The sequence below is a fragment of the Dermacentor albipictus genome, chromosome 9 (assembly GCF_038994185.2).
Source record: "Dermacentor albipictus isolate Rhodes 1998 colony chromosome 9, USDA_Dalb.pri_finalv2, whole genome shotgun sequence".
In the NCBI taxonomy this organism is placed as follows: domain Eukaryota; kingdom Metazoa; phylum Arthropoda; class Arachnida; order Ixodida; family Ixodidae; genus Dermacentor; species Dermacentor albipictus.
Genome location: NC_091829.1, coordinates 108,620,437 through 108,645,615, shown reverse-complemented (window position 1 = coordinate 108,645,615; position 25,179 = coordinate 108,620,437). Strand labels below are relative to the sequence as shown.

General features: G+C 45.3%; 1 protein-coding gene across 3 annotated transcripts in view; it reads right to left on the bottom strand.

Annotated features, from left to right (window-relative positions):
- LOC139050018 (phospholipid-transporting ATPase ABCA3-like) overlaps positions 1-25,179 on the bottom strand; it is a 278,463-nt gene that overhangs the window by 195,046 nt on the left and 58,238 nt on the right. For all 3 annotated transcript variants that reach the window (XM_070526088.1, XM_070526089.1, XM_070526090.1), the window contains exon 3: positions 12,795-13,181. In XM_070526088.1, coding sequence (XP_070382189.1) covers positions 12,795-13,181 — 387 coding nt within the window. The remainder of the gene's footprint in view (positions 1-12,794; positions 13,182-25,179) is intronic.

Below are 25,179 nucleotides of genomic sequence, written 5' to 3'. Positions count from 1 at the left end.
AGTTCAACAACCAAATTCTGTGCATCAAACCTGAACGGCTGTTGGGTTTGGAAAATAAACAGACTTGGGGGGCCTATTGGCTCTGCGGGTCTACGGCAAGACTACAAATGAGACAGCGCAATGTGACCTAGGTTGGGCCTCATTCAGGGCAGCGCAGAGCACGTTTATTTTTGAAGAAAGTCTGAGGAACACGAACGAAAAGTACTGTCCAGCTAAAGTGCACAAGAATCTTTACCTGATAAGCGGGGACACAGGAAGGAGGGAGAGATCAAGATATTTGGCATCCAAGTAACTCCAAGTTAATTGAAACTAGATAGACAACCAGGAATCATGAAACAGAAGTTCAGAGAACCACAGATAGTTTTTTGGGCGCAATGAAATGAAATAAAAACAATGGATATTTAGAGAAATGGCAAGAAAGCAATCAGGAAGGAAAATCTTTATGATAAAAGAGAGGGCAGTGCCGCACTTTGTAAGGCCCGGGCTGGCAGCCTGAGGACTATACCATAGTGGAGAAAATTATGTACCGCCGGTTGACGTGTGTGTGCACTTAAAAAGAGCACGGAACTGAAGTGGCACATCGCATTAGGATACCAAGATATTAACCATTGAAATCACGTACATCGCATCGACTTTCTATATGCGCTGCTATATTAGGATTCAAGGTTTAACTGGTCCATAGCCGAGATGTCTAAGAGTTGAGTAAAGTACTGTTTGGAAATAACAGGGAAGAGATTGAAAAGATTGGATTCACTGTAAGCATAATTAGGCCGGCAACGTACTGATAAAGCTTATAATTATGAAGGTTACAAAACGGATCCCATAGGCAAAGACTTCGTGGTGGTAATTACAGTCAAACTATTTGTCTCCACTCTGTTCCAAAGGGAATACCGGGAATATCAATACCATCATTATCATCAACATAAATGGCTACAGATATACGTGGTGCATTTGAATAATTTTTACTGTGGATTTTTGATGTGCTAAAACTACGATTTGAATATAAGGTACGTTGTTTAACTAGTTTATTTGGATTAATTTTGACTACCTGGTGTTCCTTACAATGCACCTAATAAGGCACGGTACACGGTCGTTTTTTGCAGACCTCCCCCCCCCCCCAGCAATTTGACTGTTGCGGCCGGGATTGCATCCCGCAATCTCACGCTTAGTATCGCCATGCCACTGCCACTAAGCAACCCCGGCAGATCTACTGACCCATCACTATCCGCAGTAACATCAGAATTGATAGTGAAATGGATTGTGCTAGTTTTATTTCTCGGTTTCCAGGTATCATGCGCACACCCAAGCCTAAAATTGTGGTAGTCTGAATAAACACTTGAAATTGTGATACTGAGTGTAAAAGTATGACGATTGGGTAGCGGTATAACGGAAGGAAGGGATCTATAGGAAAGTCTCTCTATCAGGCCTCTATACTGAAGGCCCAACGTTCAAATCCTCCGGCACGCCACTGCATTATCAAGCTGAAGTGGCGCCTTAAACCAGAATAAATCACCGACAGTAAATAGAGCTATGCTACTTCCAGGCGTGACCAAATCATATAAAGATTCATTAGGTTCGAAAAAGACAGTCTTTCAATCGAACAGAAACTGGCCTCGCTCGTGCAGTACTTCGCTTCTACGCGCCTTATAAGTTTCGCAATTAGCCCTTTGACCCCAGTTTTCAATCAGCAGCGAACCACGTGACGAAGGAGGCGGTAAGACCTGCGGTATATCAGAGGGTGCTAAGAACATTTGTAATGAACATGCCCCCAATGGAAGTGTAAATGGAAATGTTCACTTTTAGAACCTTTTCGAGTGAAGCAATCTAAGCAGGGATGTTTGAGAAACTGTGAGGCACTGCCTGGTATTCAAAGAGTATAGTGAGCTAAAAAAAACTAGTGAGGTTTAAAGAATGGCGACCAATGGTCACATCCTCAGCTACAGAAGTTGTGCAAATAGGCAGAATTCGAGGTAGAAGTTCTAATTCATTAGGACATAATGGGAACGTTCCTCACTTGAAGAGCATTAATGAAATGGCGGAATTTATTGCGTCAAAGCTTAATAGGAGATATCTAACAAATCTAGTATAAATCGAGGTTCAAATGTCGAGTCACAATGATAGACTAAAGAGTATGTGAGGACGTGAACTGTGTGAAAATTGAAAACGTTGTATTGTTTAGTCATGTATGACATTTATTTATTTATTTATTTATTTTATCAATACTGTAGGCCTTCTGCAGACCCATACATCAAAGAGCTATGAGGAATTGGCAGCCTAGGAAACAGGCGATTAGCAACTTTGGTATTGAATTCACCAATAGTAAAACGGATCAGCTTATAGGGTAAGCGGAGATGAATCGATTGCAGATAATTACGACATTTTCTAGATTTGAGCAGCAGCAAATTGACGTGGAAAATGAAAGAAAAAACACGGGAACGAGAAATAAACAAAGTTTTGTACTCTACCGACCCAAGTGTTCTGAAAGATGCATAATTATTAGGTTGCATAAAGTGCACTGATGGTTAGGTCAAAGATCGTCTCGATTTGAACATGGAGGGCAAAAATGTACTCTAGATAAACCGGTCACCATAGTAACAGTTGGTTTGCCTGGAAATTCTCGCTAGTGCTCGCGAACAACGTGATGATTAAGAACAAGTTCCCAAATCAAATACATAATGAATCTCATTTCCGAGACCGCAGTTGTTGGGCGTAAACAGCAAGATGAAAAATAGGCAGCTCAGCCAAGTAACAAGAAACCTAATGAAGAAACGAGAAAGAATAAACGTTTCGTCTAAAGCAATTAGATAAAAAGCTACTAAGCGTGTATAAAATTAGCGATATTAGAAAACTTAACTCAAGAGAAGTTCAGCCAGCCTGGAAAAATGGCGAGACCATGAAATCAGTGAGAAGGAGACCTGGCATCAAAAAAGAGCAACATCTATGCGGAAGATAAAGAGGATAACGTCACTAGCGATTTTAACCACGTCGATAAGGTGAAGAGGAATTTGATACGGAACTCTATTAGACGCAAGAACGACGTACAGGGTCGCTGCGAGCGCCGCTTTCATGAAGTCAGGGCACGGACTCGCGCCTGTTGTCTGCAGCAGTTCTGGTGGTGTCTGGGTGCCTTTTGCGGTGTTTCCGTTGTTTTGCTCTCGTTTCCTATGCTTGTATACCTTATGATGGTCGTCTCAAATACATTTTTATGACGTCTTGCTTCGCGAAAGTTTATTCATTTCCTAGACATTATATTTCTCAAAGGAAACGTTACAATGCCAGCTGAAGGATCTCAGACCAATCTACTGCTGTTTTTTTTAATGCGCGGATCTACACTTTGTAGCGGTAGCTCTCGTGAATAATAAAAGCATGAAGGCAAAAAATAGCACATAAGAACGCAATTATGGTATCATACTTGCCGTCATTAAACAAGCATCTCAGCAGTGCCATCGTTCTATGATTTTTGCACCATTTACCTTGCGTTTAACTCGTTAAAGCATGTTTGCTCACGAAGTTAATGGTGTAATAACGAATGTTTGAATTCATTCACAATATCGCTCGGCAGTAACACGAGGACTTATTGCGTTGTCGTTGTTCTTGTTTATTAACTGCAAGAGCAACACTGCAGTTCAGATTCTATCAGCACCACTTTCTACTTTGAGCCGTTCTTCACCGGTTAAATTTAAGTGTCGGTAATTTGAAATAATGCTAATTGAGGCTGGTTCTTGTTGCTTGAGGAACAGACTTAACGAATCGGTTTGGCGAAATGGCACATGCTGCTCGCTCCAAATTTTCGAGTGAAATATACATTTTAACCTTTTAGGTGCAGCCAGAAGGAAGCCGAAGACTCATTTATTAGTATTATGGGACAGTATTCCGCCGTGGAGGTGAAAAATCAAGTGAATTGAAGTGAGGCTTGTGGTGTCTTCTTTAGAAGGCCGGTATGTGAAGCTCTTCTTGATGAATTGACGAAGCGAATAACTCTCAATTTGAAAAAATAAGCAACGCAAGTTAAAAAACATGGTTAGGCAGAAAGTACATATTTCAATTTTCGCTTTCGAGGCTGCCTATGGTGCGCTGTAGTGCCTCGAGTATTCTTTTGGCATTGCAATTGGCGCCGTCACAACTGCATTAGGGTTTCAATTCGAAGTTGCAATAATCCGATGGATTTCACGAACCATTCGTACCTCGCCATATAACAAAAGTTAGTTGCTTCCCATGCGTAGTCATATTGTCAATAAAGGCTACTGAGGGCCACTATGAAGGCCACTATGGTAACATATACATAGCATCAATTGAGTGTCTCTCGATCCAAACCATGAGAGTTTTCTTTCAGGTGGTTGATCTTAAAGTATCACTGAAGCGTTTACATGACCCACCGTCGTGTTAAAAGCCATTATCAATGGGTTTCGGGGTGGATGTTGCAGAGAATGTCGATTGTATAGCATCAAACATTTTACTACAAAACGCACCTCACTCTTCCTTTTACGTATTAATGAAGTAGTCATATTTGACTTGAAAAACTCACCAATGTACTAGGAATCATGATTAATGTTTTCCTGGGCAGTACCCTTCCAACACGAATTTATAATTTCGACAGAAAATACAAAGATGTTTCTTCCATGCAAAATGCATTTTCCGGCATAGCTAAGTACTAACGTAATGTTAAGTATTTACGCAAGGATCACTGGCAACTTAGCATGTTGACTTTGTGGACATTTATTTTTCTGCAAATTTCTGGACAGACACGGCGCATATATGCTTTGCAAAACCACTAGACCACTTCAACGCTACCTAGCTTGCGATATCGAAGCAGAAAATTATCTCGACTCACGTGGTTTTAAGATCAAATGGGGGCTAAAACACGGGAGCCGAAAAAGGCCGACAAATCCTTGTATACGTGCTGCTCCAGCCATGAGAAACTCAAGCTCCGAGCAGCCGAGCGAGCGGAACGAGTGGCGGCCTGGCAGTGACGTCACTAGCAGCAGGGCGCCACTCCAGCTTCTGATGATGATATGTGGTGTTTAATGGCGCAAGGGCCAGGTTTGGCCAAAGAGCGCCATGACAAGTGGTGATGTTGACGATGTATTATGGAGATGTGACTTGGCTGTAAAGTGGCCTAAAAAATTGTCGCTGTAAAGTGCGTAAAATCTACGTGCTATAAAATTATGGCGATGACTAATGACGAATACTCTAAACACTAAAATCCATCGTAGAATAATGATGCAAAATATAAGATATATAAGATGGTAAAATTACTTGGAGCACTGCTGCCTCGCCTGAGCCCTTGAACCACAAGGGCCTAGAGGCATGTGCTATTCAAAATAATGATCACAGCGGCATCCTCTGAAGAGAGGAAGCGCTACGAATGTGTGGGGCTAATAACATGCAATACAACATCTTTCAAAAAGCCTAGGACGGCATTGGTGTCAAAGAGTGGTTCTGGACCAAGTAACATAACAGGATGAAGGGGGATCTGCTGCCGGTATGCTAAGAGAAAATGTTTCCTTCTTTCAGATTCGGCTTCCCGACACTCCAGTAGAACGTGGAGGACGGTCAGCCTCTCGCCGCATCTACCACAGGTTGGAGGCTCGTTTCCTGTGAGTAAAAAGTTATGTGTGCCAAAAGTGTGTCCTATTCTTAGACGGCAGAATAGGACATCTGTCCGGCGGGATTTTGTTACAGGAGGCCAGAAACCTAATTGTGGCTTTATTACATGCAGTTTATTATTTATTTCTTCATCCCACATGCGTTGCCAGTGGTTTCGTAGTTTCCTTCTTAAAAAAGGCTTCAGGTCTGTGACAGGGACCGAAGCAGTAGAGTTAACTGCATGCAATGAGATTGATGTGGCCATCTGGTCGGCTAGAACGTTTCCCTCGATGCCCCTATGTCCAGGCACCCAGCATATGATCACATGTTGGCTAGATATATATGATTTGCACAGTGCGGAGTAAAGTTCAATAACTACTGGATTTTTATGATTACAGAAAGACATCAAGGCCATCACAACACTGAGGGAGTCCGTATATATCACTGATTTCGGGAGTTGTGATTTGTTTATATGCTTTACGGCCGACAGCAGGGCGTAGGCCTCAGCCGTAAAGATACTAGTTTCCGGGTGCAGTACGTCGGATTCTGAGAAGGATGGACCGACGGCTGCATAGGACACCCCGTCGTGTGACTTTGATGCGTCTGTGTAGAACTCCGTGCAGGAGTATTTGTGCTGGAGTTCCCGGAAATGCATCTTGATTTCAATCTCTGGAGCATGCTTTGTGACTTCCACGAAAGATATATCACATTGTATGAGCTGCCACTCCCAAGGAGGTAGCAGCTTGGCTGGATGCATTAGGCGAAGCTCGAGGAGTGGAATGTGCATTTCTTCACTAAGCTCCCCCACACACAGCGAGAAAGGCTGTCTTACGGAGGGACGATTGCAAAAGAGTGTAGCATATGTCATGTCATGAATGGTATTAAAACAGGGATGTTGAGGATTTGAGTGGACTTTCAGAAAATATGTATGGCTGATGTATGTTCTCTGGATATGAAGAGACCACTCATTCGATTCCGCATATAAACTTTGTATTGGACTCGTTCTGAATGCGCCAGTGGCCAGACGGATTCCTAGATGGTGGACCGGATCTAGCATCTTTAGCGCGCTCGGGGCTGCAGAATGATAGATCACGGCACCATAGTCTAGTGGTGATTGAATGAGGCTCTTATAGATATTCATTAAACACTTTCTGTCACTACCCCATGTAGTCTGGGATAGAAGTTTGATTATGTTCATTGTTTGCAGACATTTTTCTTTAAGATATTTAATGTGGGGGACGAAAGTGAGTCTGTAGTCAAGTATGACACCTAGGAATTTGTGCTCTTTGCTGATAGGTATTCGTCGTCCACACAGTTCTAAGGATGGATCCGGAACCAGGCCTCTCTTTCTTGTAAAAAGAACGCAAGAGCTTTTGTTAGGATTGATCTTAAATCCATTCTTGGCTGCCCACACTGAGACTTTATTCAGGCCATGCTGTACCTGTCTCTCACAGACTGCGAGGTTACAAGATTTGAAAGCTATTTGAATGTCGTCCACGTAGACAGAGTAAAAGATGGCGGGTGGTAAGGATGCACGAAGCGTGTTCATCTTTACGACAAAGAGCATGCAGCTGAGTACGCCACCCTGGGGTACCCCAGTTTCCTGTATAAATGTACGCGACAGTGCAGGACCTATTTTCACTCGAAATGTACGGTTCTCTAGGTAGCTCTCTATAGTATTTAACATATTCCCGCGGATACCTAGCGCGGAAAGATCGCGCAGGATTCCGTACCGCCAGGCTGTGTCGTACGCTTTTTCCATATCCAGAAATACAGATAAGAAAGATTGCTTGTGCACGAAGGCATCGCGAATGCTCGCTTCGATCCGCACAAGATGGTCGATTGTAGATCGCCCTTCACGAAAACCACATTGAAATGGGTCAAGCATTTTACTGGACTCGAGGAGATGCACGAGACGGCGATTGATCATTTTTTCAAATATCTTACAAAGGCAACTTGTCAGGGCTATCCGGCGGTAACTTGCCACTGAGGAAGGATCTTTGCCTTGTTTCAAAACCGGGATCACAATGGCTTCTTTCCATGCAGTCGGGAAGTATCCCGCAGCCCAAATCGTGTTGAAAATTGTGACTAGTGTAACTTGGGTGTCTTTATGTAAGTTTTTGATCATTTCCTACATGATTCTGTCAGATCCCGGGGCAGAGCTCTTGCATGCGCTCAAGGCAGCTCTCAACTCGGCAATGCTAAAAGGACAATTGTATGGTTCATTCTGTTGGCATTTTCTCATGAGTGGCTTACATTCTTCTATTTGTTTATATTTCAGAAAGGATTGCGAGTAATGGTTGGCACTTGACACGCTCTCAAAGTGCTCCCCAAGTGAGTCCGCCTGATCTTGTAGGGTATCGCCTTCTGTGTTTACCAAAGGGAGTGCATGTGCTTGTCGCCCTCTTATCCTATTGATCCTGTTCCAGGCTTTCGCCTCATCTCTGAACGAGTTAATACTTGATAGAAACTTCTGCCAACTTTCTCGTCTGGCCTGTCGGCGGGTTCGCCTGCCTTCACTAGATTTTCTGCAGTGGGAGAAGCGCGTAGCAACCCCCACGCCCTGTTCTGTTTTTTACGAGCGATCCTACAATCGTCGTTCCACCATGGGACACGCCGTTTGCAGGCCAAGCCTTTTACTTCTGATATGCATTTATATGCGACATCTATTATGAATGCTGTAAAAAACTCGACTGCAGCGTCAATTCCTAACGAAGACAGGTCAGCCCATGAGATACTAGTTAGAGATCGAAATTTCTCCCAATCAGCTGTCTCAATCTTCCACCTAGGAGCGTATGGTGGATATTCGTTTTCTTTATATGATCTTAGCAGTATAGGGAAGTGGTCGCTACCGTAAGGGTTGTCGGTAACTTCCCATTCAAGTTCAGGCAGTACAGACGGGGAGACTATACTAAGATCTATTGACGAAAAGGATCGGTTTGCAAGAGAGTAATATGTGGCCTCTTTCTTATTGAGAAGGCATGCTCCAGAAGAGAAAAGGAACTGTTCAACAAGGCGACCTCGAGGATCTATACGAGAGTCGCCCCACAGGGAGCTGTGCGCATTGAAATCGCCAAGTACAGCATAAGGTTCTGGCAATTGATCGATCAAGGAGTGAAATTCATGTTTGTTCAGTTGGTAATGCGGGGGTATGTAAAGGGAGCAAATGGTGATGAGTTTGTTTAGTAGGACAACTCGAACCGCCACTGCTTCAAGGGGCGTTTGTAGCTGTAAAGGCTGACACGCAATGCTCTTATGGATAACAATGGCGACACCGCCCGATGATGCGACAGCATCATCGCGATCTTTGCGATAAGTTATGTACTGTCGGAGAAAGTTTGTATGTTTGGATTTTAGGTGTGTTTCCTGTAGACACAGCACTTTTGGATTGTAATTGTGGATGAGTTCCTGCACATCATCAAGGTTTCTAAGACCTCTGACGTTCCATTGTATTATCTGTGTATCCATATTTGGAGTAAATAGGTGCTGTGTGTACGGAAACAAAACTATTATTTACAGAGATTTCAGAGATTAGATTACAGAGCTCTTTCGAGGCCCTGTAATCGGGGTTTTGCCCTTTCTGGAGCGTTCGAGTGAACCTCGCCGCTCCTTAGGCGCTTGGCACCCCTGGAGGATAGGTGTAGTGTCCATTGCCTCTTGTGAGGCGCCGGACACCTGCTCTTGCGAGCGAGAAGTTACCAGGGAAGGGCCCGCCTTGGAGGGCAAGACCCCTGCGCCCACCAGCCCGGAGGTCGATGGGGTTCCCTGGGGGATTTGGCTGCGCCGGCCATTGCCAGCACTGGAAGGGACCTGGGAGGTTCAGGCAGCCTCAGCTGCGCCCACCTTCGGGGTCGATGGCCCCTTTTCCTCGGTTGGCGGAGCAGCGCTTGCTGCAACCACCGTGGGGGCAGATGGCGTAACTGCCGACTCACTGCGTGTGGGTCGGACACTCGCCGGAGGCCGTTGTGACGTTGCCCCCTGACGCGCCACATCGGCAAAGGTTTTCTTGGGCAGGTATGATACCCTCCTCCGTGCCTCTCTGAAAGTTATGTTTTCCTTGACCTTGATTGTAACGATTTCCTTTTCTTTTTTCCAGGAAGGGCACGACCGCGAGTACGCGGCGTGCTCACCATCACAATTAACACAATGCGGAGTGTTCTGGCACGTTTCAGAGGAATGTTCTTTGTCACTGCACTTGGCACAAGTCAGCCGGCCTCGACAGTTCTGTGAACTGTGGCCGAAAAGTTGGCACTTAAAGCATCTGAGAGGATTGGGAACGTATGGCCGAACACGAAGTTTGATATAACCAGCCTCGATGGACTCGGGAAGGACACTTGAGCCGAAAGTGAGTATCAGGTGTTTCGTCTTGATCTCTTTTCCATCTCGCCTCTTCTTAATTCGTTTAACATTTACAACATTCTGGTCACTGAAGCCCTCCAAGAGTTCAGCCTCAGTGAGCTCCATCAAGTCATCATCAGAGACAACACCACGGGTGGTGTTCATCGTGCGGTACGGGGTTATAATTATTTGGGTTTCCCCAAATGACACTAATGTTGACAATTTTTCATATTGTTTTTGATCGCGGAGCTCCAAGAGGAGATCACCGCTTGCCATCCTCGACGCCTTATATCCAGGACCAAAGGCTTCAGTCAATGACTTAGAAACAAGGAAGGGTGAGATAGTTCTTACTGGTTTATCTGGTTTTGCGGAATGGATAACATGGAAACGCGGGAACGATTCTTTTTGGCAGCCAAAAAATTGAAAGACTTCATCGGTGCGCCCTCTTTTCTGAGGGCGATCAAGTAGTGGAGGGAAGGAAGTAGCCATGTGTGGACGTGTAGTTTTCGGCAGCAACGCCAGCCACCCACCATGGAGTCCAACAAGGGGACGCTGCAAGGTCTGAAAAACAGGGCCTGCTAACGCCAGCTGTACGTTGCCGCTATAACCCAATATGATATAACCAAGGTTGGCTACTCACACAAGGTTAACCCTTGCTGCCAGGAAGGTCGGAAGTAATAAAGAAATGAGGAGGAGACAGGAAAGGTGGAAAGTAAAGAAAAGACGAAGGTTGTAGGGAGAGAGAGACAGGAAAAGGCAACTACCGATTTCCCCCGGGTAGGTCAGTCCGGGGGTGCCGTCTATGTGAAGCAGAGGCCAAAGGGGTGTGTTGCCTCCGCCGGGGGGCCTTAAAGGTCCAAACACCCAGCCTCAGCTCAACCCCCAGGATCCCCTTTTCCCCAGACACGGCTAAGCCGCTCACGGCTACACGCGGGAGGCTCCAACCCTCGTGTGCTCGGGTCCGTGGTGTCGCAACACACCAAACGCTTGCTCACGCAGACGCCCCTGCGGAGACTCCAGCTTCTCGCCTCTGATAATACCCGCAGCAGTCACGGAGCCTTGAGTGGACTTAGTGACGAATAGGAAACATAAGTTTCATGTAAAGTCCGCCATGAGGTTATAAGGGCTGTGCAAGACATTTTCTATGAAAAGCGGCAGGGAAAGGTGAAGTGAATACAGCCCATTTGATGGAGGATGCAGTAAACATTCTGTTCGAAAAGCTCGGGACAGTAGCTTCGCAGTGCCTGCGTACTTCATAAATACCCAAAGACTTCAAATATATTACACTAATTCAAGAGGAGAAGGATGACATTGAATTCTTATAATATAAGTTTATTAGTGTTTGCTTTTGAAATTGTGGAAACGTAGGGCATATGGGAGATATGCTAGAAACCTCGTACCTCTAGTTAAAATGGTTATCGCTGATAAATACACGGTTCATAAAATTTTAGGTTGAACGTCTACATATTATGTAGCACGCAATAAGGTCGAAGATCTTGAGAGTGGTTCGATTCTTGGATTTATGGTGCGCAGAATTGATTTATGTACTGTTCGGCTTCAATAGAGCATCAAACCAATACTTTAAATTTATCAATCAAACATGGAATGACCATCTCGTGTTAATTCGCGAAATTATTCTTGATATCTTTATGTAGATTTCACAGTATCTATTGAAAAAGGAGTCGATAATAAAAGAAACACCTAGTATAGTAAAATGATTTCCTTGAATGCCATGTATCTACATGACCTTACGGCACAAAGTGAAAATGAACATGGCGTTTTTGCCTGAAACTGCTTCCCAAAAGGCAACAAACGTTCATAGCGGACCGCTTTCCTTTACCGTCCACTATCGAAGAACTGACCCAGAAAGTTACTGTAGTTCGATAATAAGCAAAGCAATGAGTGTAGCCAAACGTTCATGCAAGGGCACTGCTTAGCCGGCTTGTGGGAGTGATGGTGAATGCACACGGACATCCTTCTGTTCCTGTGCAGGGAAAGGTACGCACGACGGATTTACCATACTTGCACCAGGACGCAAGCAGCACCAGTTTGTAATGCCTACGGCTGCGAACAGGCGCCGTCTCTAGAGGCTCGTGCAGCCGTAGGAAGCTTGCCGCCAATTTACCAGAGGGTCGCTCTCATCACCGGGCAAGTATGGAAGTTATTAAACTTTAAAAGCAAAACACTCTCACATTTCAGCACACACCATGCATTTGTGTAAACTGGGCACTATAATAACTAACAGCGCTAATATACGCGCGCTGCGCCACTGTAGCTTTGATTCCATAGCCATAGAATGCTGTCCCGTAGGGCAGTGCGCGCAAAGCGGTAGAAGGCCGGCATTGGCTACCCTTCCGCTTCATAACAGTTTAAACAAACTTCCTATTACGCTTCGCACCTGCTTCGGCTACGTCGTTCCTATTAAGAAATCGCCTGTTGAACGTTGTGCTGTCCGTGTTCCTGCTGCGCGGTGACTAGCACTTTTGTTCACAATGTGCTTAACAGAGGGGCGTAGCAAGAAAGCTCGCGAATTTTTTTTTTATATTTGGGGTTTTACGTGCCAAAACCACTTTCTGATTATGACGCACGCCATAGTGGAGGACTCCGGAAATTTTGATCACTTGGGGTTCTTTAACGTGCACCTAAATCTAAGCACACGGGTGTTTTCGCATTTCGCCCCCATCGAAATGCGGCCGCCGTGGCCGGGATTCGATCCCGCGACCTCGTGCTCAGCAGCCCAACACCATAGCCACTGAGCAACCACGGCGGGTGAAAAAGCTCGCGAGGATGGAAAGAAATCGCTTGCACTTTGGAGGGACAACGACAGACGGTCACCCAGAATGTCCTTCGCTACGGTCAACTGTACTTACCAAAAGACTGCCCAGCTGAGATGGAGAAACCAAGGGGAAAATACATCGGCTGTAGAATCATGGCACGAACTGGGGTGTAGAGCGTCAACGCGAAGCTGGGCGACTCATCTGACGGGCCGGACGCTGTCAAGCACAGGATACCCGTGGTAGTATTACTTTGTTTGGTTGAATCCTTTCCATTGGCCTCGTTCTGGAGTTTCGTGCATTTATTAATCACTGCTTCTGCGTCTTTCAAGGCGAGCAGCTCCGGTGTTTTGATCGGGACTACGCTTTCAGGCTTATCTTCATTGGCCGCAAGAGCATCGCCGTCGATCCAAGTATCAGCAGAGTCACTGTTGCCCTCAAGCCTTGCAAACGAAGGCTTCCGTGCACCGTTGGATTTGTCATCTGAAGAGAGAGAGAGAAGGATGCGTTTATTAAAAGAAATCCGCGCACGCCTAAGCACTACTTATCATTTGTTAATGCCACAGCATTAATATGCAATTTAACGCAAATGACTGGTCCTTTCAGTTATGAGTCATGAACTGCTCACGGGAAGCGAGCGCGCTCAGAGGCTTGGCGCGGTCTTCTATGGCGTTGCGAAGGTGCGGTTAGAAAAGGCAAGTGTGCAAAACAAACGTGGGGATGGCGCAGGTTAGCGGTAGAAGAAGCGAGGTTGACGTGGTGTGGTGGCGGTGGCCTCTGCCCACACGAAGCGCTTGGCGCGCCAACGCGGCAGCAGGTTTCCCGCTCGCCCACTCAGCTTTCTCGAGCTGCACTCGCGCCGTGGGGTCACCGCCAATAGAAATTAAGGTGCCGTTTCCCCGCTACAGACGCTGGCTTTATTGCTCAATGCGCCATTGGAAGCTTTCGCATCTATTGTCAAAAGTGAACCATTGTGGGGCTTCAGAGGAGGTGCATCGATAAAGTTGATTGTCTCACTTCTCAACAGTTATAGCAACATACAAAAAGGTAAGAGAACCATTGCAAATAAGACCAAGACAATGTACGAGAGCTGTAGCTTCTTGATCAAAGGCTCAGATTTCTACCTTACTTTATTGTTTATTTTACAAGGGGACCACACAGCCGAGGCCATTTGCTGTGAAAAACATAAAGCAGACGATAGAAAATCACAGCGCAGCCTTGATAATTTGCTCGGCTGACTGTCCAAAGGAACACACATGCAGTGCAAATCAAATAATCAGCGAGCGAGGTAACACCTGGCAAGAAAGACGACCTAACAGGCTGTTAATGTGGGATCGCCATTTCATTCTTTTGCTTTCAGTGCATCTTCTTGCCCATCCAGTGCCTGCTGACAGCCGCCACGCTTTCATTATGACGATGACGATGATGACGGGAAGGCTGCGGGAGCAGCGCGGATGCCAACGAGTTTGCGCTTATAAGTCGCCTGCGATGGCTGGTTCGAAAATAGTTGCAGCCATATTGTTGTCTTTAAATGATGGTAAGTGCATCTTTTTTACTGCGAACAACTTTCAGAAGAATGAAACATAGCACAGAGATAATTTGGCGCGAGCAACATCGACAGCGTCTGCTTCAACGGAACGGCAGCATCGTCGGCTTCCCTACAATTGACATCATGCAGTTGGCTAAGCTACGTAATTAGAGATGTTTTGGTGGCTTGAGGCACAATCCATTTCTCTTGCGCTTAGTGCTATTAGACGCAAAGGTGACGAAATTTACACAGTTTAGGAAGCAGACACTAGGTGACACAAGAGAACACAAAGTACCAATTGCATAATTGTCAGATTATACAGTTTATAAATCACATTGCGATGCGTTGCGTTGGCGTGAACTATGGTTATTGCAGATCCTATCAAATCGCGTTCTCACGTGTCTGTTTTTCGTTATTCTATCGGTGCGTTCGGTGTGTGTGTATGCACTCATTTCGCTAGTTATTTCAGATTTAGTAGTTTGTCTGGAGTGGACGCCTGCTCATGCAGTTGTCATTTCATTCTCCTGTTTCTAAAACGACTCAAATTTACTTCAATTTATTTTTATTCTTACGATTGTTCTCGTCTTAAGCTGTGCATTTTCACGTTCTGCGATGAATGGCGAGACTTTTGGATTCGGCTATTTTCTCGCATGCGTAATGATGGTCTCTAAGCCTGTCGTACAGACAGCGTCCTGTCTGGTCCACGTATACCTTCACGCATTTAGTCGGAGTCTTCTACGCAATATTATTTCCGCTACATGTTCCCAGCGCATTTTCGTTGTTTGCGTTTACTTTCTTGCACAACCCGTCGCAAAAATACGTAGGCTGCGAAGGTAATTTGGCGTACAAGATTCCGCTTAAATGCAGCAAGGTATACGGGGGCCAGACGGGAGGCGTTAGGAAAGCGATTTACAGAACATCGCCATGCATGTCAGCATTCTAGTAATGCATGGGTGAACGTGAAAATGCATACCTCACTTTGAAACACGAGAGTCGTCGTAAATGAAAAAAATTAAAATTACCAAGCAATTCCCAGAAGGTTCAGAAAGACGAGAAACAATATGACAACTGCGTGAACACACCTTCACTCATGCTTACTAAAGTTGCAATCACTTATTCAAGCAATACATACACACACAGAAGGCACTGATAGAATAACAACAAACAGACACGTGCGAACTCGACCTGAGAAGTTCTGATATAACCATTCTTCATGTAGTTTCAATGTGTCGTTCTGTGCTTTATAGACAGTGGCGTGATCTGACAATAAACCACTTGATAGTTTGAGGCACCCAGTGCCACTTCGTGTCCGCTTCTTATGCTGTATTCGTCTCGTCCCGTTGCGTCTTAAGGTACCTAGCACAAGAATTATGAATACCCATCAATTGGTTCCACTCATTGCTTTTATCATTAGACCACAATGAAACTGGCTAGACGTCAACGAGTACGTCATGCATTACTTCTTTAAAGGCGAGTAGAATATACCTTTAGCGCGCTACCACCATATGCTATGCTGAGTTGCTAACCTGATTTGTCCTTCGGATAGTCGTATGGTCTTACCATGCCACGATCAATATGCGCATGGTGAACGTATGTTCAATGTTTTCGCACGCATCCAGCAATCGCAGAGAAACCTCTAGCGTCTACGTATGAATGTAAGATATTATGGATAGCAAGTACGACCAGCATTTAATGCTGACAACGCACACATTTAACAACATAACCAATAGTAGCCCATTGCAGTATGTACGCTATGGAAGCATTACATGCTATGTCGCGTGTGCTGCCTGTTACAGGCACTCTACTATCTTTTACTTTCAGCCAATAGAGAGCGCACAAATGTTTGCCTATCCATGCGCGAAATCGCCACAAGTGACACCAGCTCTGTGAGGAACAAAAGAAGATGCTTTTCGTGCACAGGAATGTGACCATTGCCCCACAATTGTATCACCTCAAGCCTACACATTTCACGAAAAAACAAAAAAAAGATAAAGTAAGGCATGACGCTTTCACAGCCATCCTTTTGGGCACGCTAGTCACATGCTGCGTTCTCTTTTAGCAGTTATGTGTATTCGAATTTGCTTTATTGATGTGCATGAATATACAGGGCACAAAATCGGCAAGTTTCGTGCAGTCTTCACTTGTAACGGAACAATGGCTGCGCAAGTTGTGACGTCGACACACGAACCCGGTCCGCTTCCTGCTTATCTATTTCATATGCAAAGCCCAGTTTTGGAACTCGTTCACATATGCACACTTTCCGACAGGACTGTGAAGCGACATTACTCAAATTAGAGATACCACAACACCGTAAATGGGACCACTATAACCATCCGCAACATAGCAAGGCTGGACGCACGCTCTCTCGTAGTTCACTGCAGCAAAGCAAAAAACATGCCCGAATAAGTTTGCTGGACACCAAGTCCTATTATTGCGATAGCAATTCTACGAAGAATACAGGCATATTTCCATCAGCGTCGTCAGCCTTGCCGTTATGTTCCGTATAAAATATTTGTGCGAGTCTACAGTGGCTGCACCCCATATTTTGTAAGTGCCAGTGAAAGCATGCGGCGGTGAGCCGAGGTTGGTGGCTTGATCTCGCGCGCGCAAGGAAGAAGGCAGCGAGGAAGCGCACCACATTCCGCCGCACGCCAGGCAGTGGGGAGGAGGGGGGTGGCTGCTGCGTTGACGCTGCGGCCACGCGAGCGCTATCTTGTTAGCGATTTGCGATGACTGAAGCACCTAGGCACGCCTAGGGCTCATAGCTTCGTCTCCGCTGTGCTCTCGTCACTTATTTCGTTTCGAAGTGAGAGGCAGTACAAAGGTCGATTCGCTCACTCCTGCTGCCGCTCATCCTCAAGCCGCCGTTTCTACAGCGAGTGTGAGTGATCATCGATTGCGGTGGATTCATGTTTTCTTATTCGGGCCTTACACCATGCTTTGTAAATCAGTAAGCTAATGGTAAGTTTACTAGTTTATGCAGCCACTAAACAACTATGCCTACTTCGCATAGCTGTCTAATAATTTGCTATTACACTCGATGCTTCGCCCTTCTGATAAAACTTGGACTTTTAGTTTAGCCATCACCCAACTGAGCCTTATTCAGGCGCCGCGGCAAACTCGTAGATCGAATACACGCGGAACAAACATAACTTTTTCGTGTCTCCGTGTACGTCGCAGGACTCTTGCATCGCAAGCTTCCGCTTTGCCTGGTTGATTGTGCAGCCAACGACGACCCAGTGTGGCCCGGACAAATAAAATTCATACATAGCGCTTAGATGATGCGGTACGAACACGTTTAAAACAACCAGTTCGGTACACATAGCAAGAACATCTTCAAAATCTCAACAATACGAGAAAACACCGCGCAAGTGAAGCTGTTTCATTCCATCTCCCGTAGTCCCTGCAGGCCTCATCGGAAATCTGCATCAGCAAAGTGCTGCGGTATATACTACAGCAGGAGGCAGAATATGCGTACGTGAGTGCGAATCTCTGTACTCATCCCGAATACATACTTTCACATGAGGAGCTCTTACTCAAAACGTCAAAGTGGGCCACAAATATCTTCAGCAAGTGACGGCGATGGGTCTTTAACTGCTTCATTATAGTCTGCTAATTATGGAAAACAGCCCACGTTCCCAAGCTTACCTTCGCCTATGATCCCAAACGACTCACCGCTAAATTGTGGTAATGACTGGTGCGACAGCAGCGAGTAGTAGATTTATTTTATTTATTTATTTATTTAGAAAATACTGCAGGCCTTGTAGTGGCCCTTGCAGGAGGGGCAGAAATACAGACAAAGACAACAACAAGGAAATGCAAGAATACATGAGTAGCAAAACAGTAAGAGCAACAATTAATTACATTGGAATGTTTGCAGGGAAAAAAAAAGAATTAAACAATATCAGAAACACTGAAACAAAACAAGATAAAAAGGAGCAAACAACACTTTTCAACTGTCGCATGTTCAGCTATCAACGCATTCAACGCTGTCAGTGTCAATAAGAAGCGATATGGGCAAGTTATTCCATTCGGTTATTGTGCGAGGAAACAAGGAATATTTAAAGGTGTTGGTCCTGGCAAAATACGGAGTTAATGACTTGGCGTGCCGGTGCCTTGTTAATCGCCCTGTTAGTGGTTGTATGTATTGCTGCGGATTTAGAGATAGCCGATTATTCTGAAGCAGATAGAGGAACTTAATCCTTTCAATCTTCCTCCGCAATTTTAGTGTTTGTATATTATTCATTTTCATTAAATTTGAGGGAGAGTCTGTTGAACGGTATTTAGAAAATATAAAGCGCACAGCTTTTCGCTGAATTTTTTCTAATGCATCGATGTTGCATTTCGTGTACGGGTCCCAAACAATTGCCGCATATTCTAGTGTAGGCCTTATAATGGTGTTGTAAGCCAACAGCTTGGTTTCCGGAGGTGCCATTTTTAATTTATGCCTGAGCAGACCAAGTCTTCTTAAAGCTGAAGCACATGTAGTAGAGATATGTTTATTCCAGGAAAGATCGTGCGTTATGATAACCCCCAGGTACCTATATTCCTCGACTTCGGATAAGGGTTGAGATGCAAGATCGTAAGTAAACAGTAAAGGGTACTTTTTTTTAGTAATTCTCATAGAAACTGTTTTATTAATGTTGAGCTCCATGTTCCACTGCTGGCACCAGGAATTAATGCTCTGAAGGGTAGAATTTAAGAGGACTTGGTCTTCGTGGGATTTAATTTCATTAAATAAAACACAATCATCAGCAAACAATCTTAATTGAACGGGTTGAGCGATTACTTCTACAATATCATTAATATATATTAAAAATAACAAAGGGCCAAGCACGCTTCCTTGAGGAACACCGGAAGTAACTGGCACTTCTGAAGAGCAGTCGCTTATGCTGACGAATTGTGTGCGCTTAGTTAAGTATGCAGAAATCCAGCTAATTAAGTATGGCGGCAGTTTTATTATTTCGAGCTTCTCAATTAGCTTATGGTGACAAACAAGATCAAATGCTTTTCTGAAATCCAGAAATACAACATCAATCTGACCAGGTTTATCAAGAATGCTAGCAAAGCTGTGGATGACTGAAGCTAACTGAGTGACGGTGGAAAACCCCTTCCTAAAGCCATGCTGTACCGGTGTGAGGATGCTGTTGTCACTTAAGAATTCTTTTATCTGGTTAGCTATAATATGTTCCAATAGTTTGCAGCAAGATGAAGTAAGGGAAATCGGTCGATAGTTCGTTATTAATGTCGCTTCGCCTTTCTTAAGCACCGGTACAACCCGAGCCGATCGCCAATCTTTGGGAAGGGCGGCTGAAGATAAAGATACACCAAAAATGCGCACTAGAAAACGTGCAACCATTTCTGCATAGCGGCACAAAAAGGCATTTGGGATGTTATCCAGTCCTGGTGATGATTTCGTTTTTAAATTTAACAGCATAGAAACCACACCGCTCGTCGATATAACAGCAGGATCAACATAACAAGGGGTACAGCTGAAGGGTACATGGTTCGGGGCACTTGAAAATACGCTGTGAAAAAATTGATTATAATGTTCTGCTATACATCGCTTCTCAGTAGCCGTTACACCATTGTGTACAATGCAGTCAATGGGTTTCTTTGTGCTAGCTAGATGGTTCCAGAATTTTCCTGGTGCACTGCGCATAAAGCTAGGCAGGGTATATTGAAAATACCGTTGCTTGGCCTTGAATACAGCCTGATTCAAGGCCTCTTGAATGTTCTGGATCTCAGTGCAAAGAGCATGCCGTTGCCTTAGCCTTTTTAGTTTTCGCTTAAGTTGCAGTACCTTTCGTGTAATCCACGGATTACGTTTGGACTTCTTTTTAACTTTGTTTGGAATAAAGTTATCGAGACAGAAATGGCACATTTCTTTGAACTTATTGCCCTCGCAGCACGCTTACAAGCGTGCTGCGAGGGCGGCGTTGCCAATGAATCTAATGAGGGAGGCCTCAGGTGATCCAACTTTAAGACCAGGGATGCGCGCAGCAAGATTGCGTATGACAGCAGATTACAATTGACTGCGGCGCGTTAGGTCTTCGATTAAATACGCACAAACTGCGTCCGCTGCGCACTATGAAGCGCCTTTATCTGTGCCGGAAATTTGGCTTCTTCGGAGAGCTTGTGCATGATGACAATGCGCAAAATGGGCGAGAGTGGTTGACGACACCAAAGTGAGGCGAAGCATGACCTCTAGCCCGGAAGACAAATTCCATGTTGCTGCCATAGAGAGCTTGGAATAATGCTATCTCCTGAAGTCAATATATCACCACAGCGTCGGCTGCAGCCTGTTGTTGCAGGCGCGGGCAGATGTCCCAAGGATTCTAACTTACCGCAAGCGCTTCTACACCATTGTCAAATGCACATTGTGTACATCACACTGCGTCAACTTCTCTCGTGCGGCGATCACTTTGTAGTGCTGCGTTGTGCTGTATTGCTGCGATATTTACGTAAGGGAACTGTACTCCTTGATTACGCAATGCCTCTATGACTGCGAGTATCTCTACTTAATCAAAAGCCTTTCCGTAATCTATGCATCAACATAGAGAGCTTGATTTTACTCTGCGCATTTGTCGATTACATGATTAATGACATGGATGTATGTGATATATTGCGGAGTATCCCTTCCTGAAGCCAGTCTGTTCCCTCGGTTGACTAAACTGCAATGTTGCCCTTATTTTATTGCAAATTCTCAGCGTTCCTAATTTCATCGTGCCTAAGCGTTCTTAGGCACGATGAAATGTACGTGCTGCTCCCAGATGTCCTGAGGTAGGATGGTCCTGCATGAGTAGGGTAATATACGACCGTAGCGTCTCCGGAGCTAAAAAAAGGAAAGCAGCAGCAGTGGTTGCAAAATTTATTTTATAGACGCATCACGAACACAAGAGCATCGGTTTGTTGTGCTCCTTCCCATGCGTCTCTTTATCAGGAAATTCGGGCGCCGAAGAAGCAATGAGGTGCTCAAATTATTACAAACTGTAGTGTTTTGCGACATTCTGAGAAAAACAGTAAGCATCAGCGTATCGGCGACCCCTCTTGCATGAACATGTGAAGTTATAATGTTGGAGGCGTAGAGCCCAGCAAGTGAGACGACCAGAGGGATCGCGAATGTTGAGAAGGCAGCATAACCAGTGGTAATCTGTAACGGTTGTGAATGGACGAACGTGCACGTGTGAGCGGAAACGGTGCACAAAAAAAAAATAACTGTTACGCCTTCTTACTCTGTAACGGTGGAATGGCGTTCAGGCTTTTAACGTGCGACTCGCGTAAGGAATAGCATTCTCTTTCCGGTCGCATTGTTGAACTAGGACAACGCCGACGCCCACGCCACTCACATTCGTGTACACACCTATCGGTGCACCTGGGTCGAATTGCAGAAAATTGCAGAAAAAGGCCCCTCGTTAGTGGGAACTTAGTTGACGAAAAGTGTCGTAATTGCGAGTACAGCCAAAAGCAGTGTCCTTATGCAAAATGCTAGTCAGGGCATTGTCGAGATCAGTAAACGCGGGTATAAATCGGCGGAAGTATGAGCAGAGGCCTAGGAAACTGCGAAACTCTTTAAGAGACCCAGGAGGCTTAACCGCAACAGCTGTGGCCTTTTGTGGGTCAGGCATCATACCCTCCTTGTCTACGACATGGCGAAGCATCAATGTCTGCTGCTCACCAAAGTGCCATTTCTTAGTATTGAGTACTAGGCCAGCGCGTTCGATGCAGTCTCATACAACAACCAGGCGCCAGTTGTGCACTTCAAATGTGCTTCCAAAGAGGATGACGTCGTCTAGGTGACACATGGAAATGGCCCATTTGAGTCTTTAATGCATAATGTCCATAAATATTTCAAATGTCGCGAGTGCGTTGGAGAGCTCAAAAGGCGTGATGTTGGCCTCAAAAAAAGCCATCCGGGGTTATACCTGCCTTTTTTTTATTTGTCCGCGGGCTGTATAGGGATCGGCAAGTACCCCGATGACAAATCAACAGAATAAAAGTAGGACGCCTAATTAAGGCAGTGCAATGCGCCATATATCCTTGGAAGAGGGTAACGCCTTTCTTGGCAATGGAATTGAGGCGGTGGTAGTCCACACAAAAACAGTAAGCACTGTCTTTCTTTTTCACAAATATAACTGGAGCAGGCAAAGGACCCGGGTGATTCCTGGATTACTCTTTTCTGTAGCATTTCCGGAACTTGTTCGTGAGCAATCCTGCGCTCTCACAGTGTTGGTAATTGATAGGATTTCTGTTGAAAATCTGCGCCGACCTCGTGTTAATTCTGTGCTTGGTTCGAGACGCAGGGATCGGCAAGTACCCCGGTGACAAATCAACAGAATAAAAGTAGGACGCCTAATTAAGGCAGTGCAATGCGCCATATATCCTTGGAAGAGGGTAACGCCTTTCTTGGCAATGGAATTGAGGCGGTGGTAGTCCACACAAAAACAGTAGGCACTGTCTTTCTTTTTCACAAATATAACTGGAGCAGGCAAAGGACCCGGGTGATTCCTGGATTACTCTTTTCTGTAGCATTTCCGGAACTTGTTCGTGAGCAATCCTGCGCTCTCACAGTGTTGGTAATTGATAGGATTTCTGTTGAAAATCTGCGCCGACCTCGTGTTAATTCTGTGCTTGGTTCGAGACGCAGGAATTGACGGCGCATGATCCACCTGGGCAAAATCAAAGATACTTAAGTGCTTAGTCAGAACTTTCACTAATCTACAGTGCTTGTGCGCGCAGATTGACGTGTTTATCACATGTAGAATGTTTCAGTCTTCTGAACAAACGTCATCTCGTTTAGTGGAATATCTGAGAGCACGGCGACTGGAGTGTACTTGTCCTCTTTGAGCCAAGCAAGCTTTATTCCAGTGGGCACCACTGCATTTACGCCTGAATGAATGAATGGATGAGGTTTTACTATTAATAGACAAGATGTAATACAAGGAAATAATATGCAGGAGCAGTACAGGAGGAGGAATAGTATACAGAAGGACTGACAATCCATAATTTAGCGTGCCGCTAAGCCATATACACAAGACAACGTGCTAGAAATATATTCTTCTTCATGTGCGGAAAATAAGGATGCTCTACTGCATCATCGAAGGTCCAATGATTCGCACTAGTGCAGCTCAATGGAAAGTGCACCGCTTACAAAGCAAGCAATAAACGCACCATACTCGCTTGGAGCATCCTGCATGAGCTCGCAAGAAATGTAGCCAAGGAAAATCAACTCGCCTGTTTGTCAGTCAACTGTGACACCGCACATGTTTAAGAAGTCAATATTTATTTGACATCATGTGAGGACCCGCGGAAAATTTTTTAACTCACTTGTGAAAGCTTCACCACCCAGTGAACCTTCCGCATTGCAAAACCCAAAGGCGACCTTGAATCCCCGCTCAAACCACAAAAGTTGCCACTTGGTTCCATTGAAATACCATTTTGCGTCCTAATGTCCTTTGAAAACGACGCTCATCATAAAAACAACTAAACCAGTTCTTTTCGCGCTACAACACCATCTCTTACAGCAAACCAATTCACCCAAGAGGATGTTTTAAACAGCATCAGTGTCAACTAACGTTGATCTGCATGCACCATAGGTAAGGACTTCTACTTTGTTGTGCAGCATAAACATAGGCGGAGGCATATCTTTCAGCAGCAAATCTCCAGTAGCCTCGCCTTCATCGGTAGCACTCTCTAGCTATCCGGTGGCATTCACCTAGATTGATGCTACGGTCGGAGGCAGGTCAGCTGTTCAGGACGTTTATTTACCAAAGAGTGCTGCTATAAGGCGATAGCGGCATTCACGGCCACAGGTCGCAGAGCCAGCAAGTTGATCATACCGAGGCCTTTGGCGGTCAAGAACTCCGGAAATGTAGAATATAGGAAGAGGGCGGCTTTGCGATATTCTTCAGAACAGTGAGACACTTCACCACGCCTTGGGCGAATGACTGGCTCGTAACGCGGAGCATTTCCACTCCTGGTGCGTCCAGGGGAACCGCTGCAACGAGCGCGACGCCCAAATCGGGTATCCGAAGACCACTTGCCCTTCCATGCCGGTGATGTCGGTATCGAATTTCCGACATTGACCAGCAGCTGCCATGCATTCAAATGTCGAGAAGATGCCCGACGATGCGAAAAAGAAGCATCCTAGACATTTGGAAGGCAACGTGCCCTATCGCGAATGCAAAGCTATGCGTGATCTGTCGACGGTTTGGCCTGGGTGAGGCCAGGTGAAATGAAAAGCTCATACCGATATTGGCCAAAGGGGTAACATTGGCCAATAAGCCAAACTTCAGCGTTATTCGGTGCATCTTCAGTGGCTCAAACGTATGGCAGTACTTTATGAGCTCAGACACTGAAAAGACACCTTTCTTGCTGATTAGGAAATAGTACACATCCACTCCTATGCCCTTGAGAAGGTGCCCGTCTTTGATTTTCTCGGATATTCGTGCGCTGGCTAGCGCCCAGAATTTCAAGATGTCCATGATGTAGGTAGTGCAAGCCTCAATTAGTTGCTGTGCTCTGTGTGCCAGGGGGTGCTCTGCACGTTTCTTTTTTTTTTGCATCCGAATCACTCATGCATTATTTAGCCCATGGACGAAACCTTCCTCCCGCGTTAATACCTCATAATTTTCAAACCAGATTAGGACAATGTCAATGAGCATAGAGAGAACATCGGTTACATGGTCGTTACCGTCCAAGTCGTTGAATTTGCTGACTGGTTGGTAATGCCAAAGCCACTTTTCCCAATATTCCCCTGCTTTGCGAGTGGAAAACCGAAGTTCCCTGTTGTAGCGTACCAGGAGGCATTATTGCCAGAGTGACAGGCACTGGTCAATCAGCGTCTCCATCCTTGGACATGAGCTTGGGTATCCGCAGTATAGGCACTGGTCAATACCAATACCAGTGGGCATTGATCCCTGAGTGGCCGGCATCCGTACCAAAGCGTCTCCG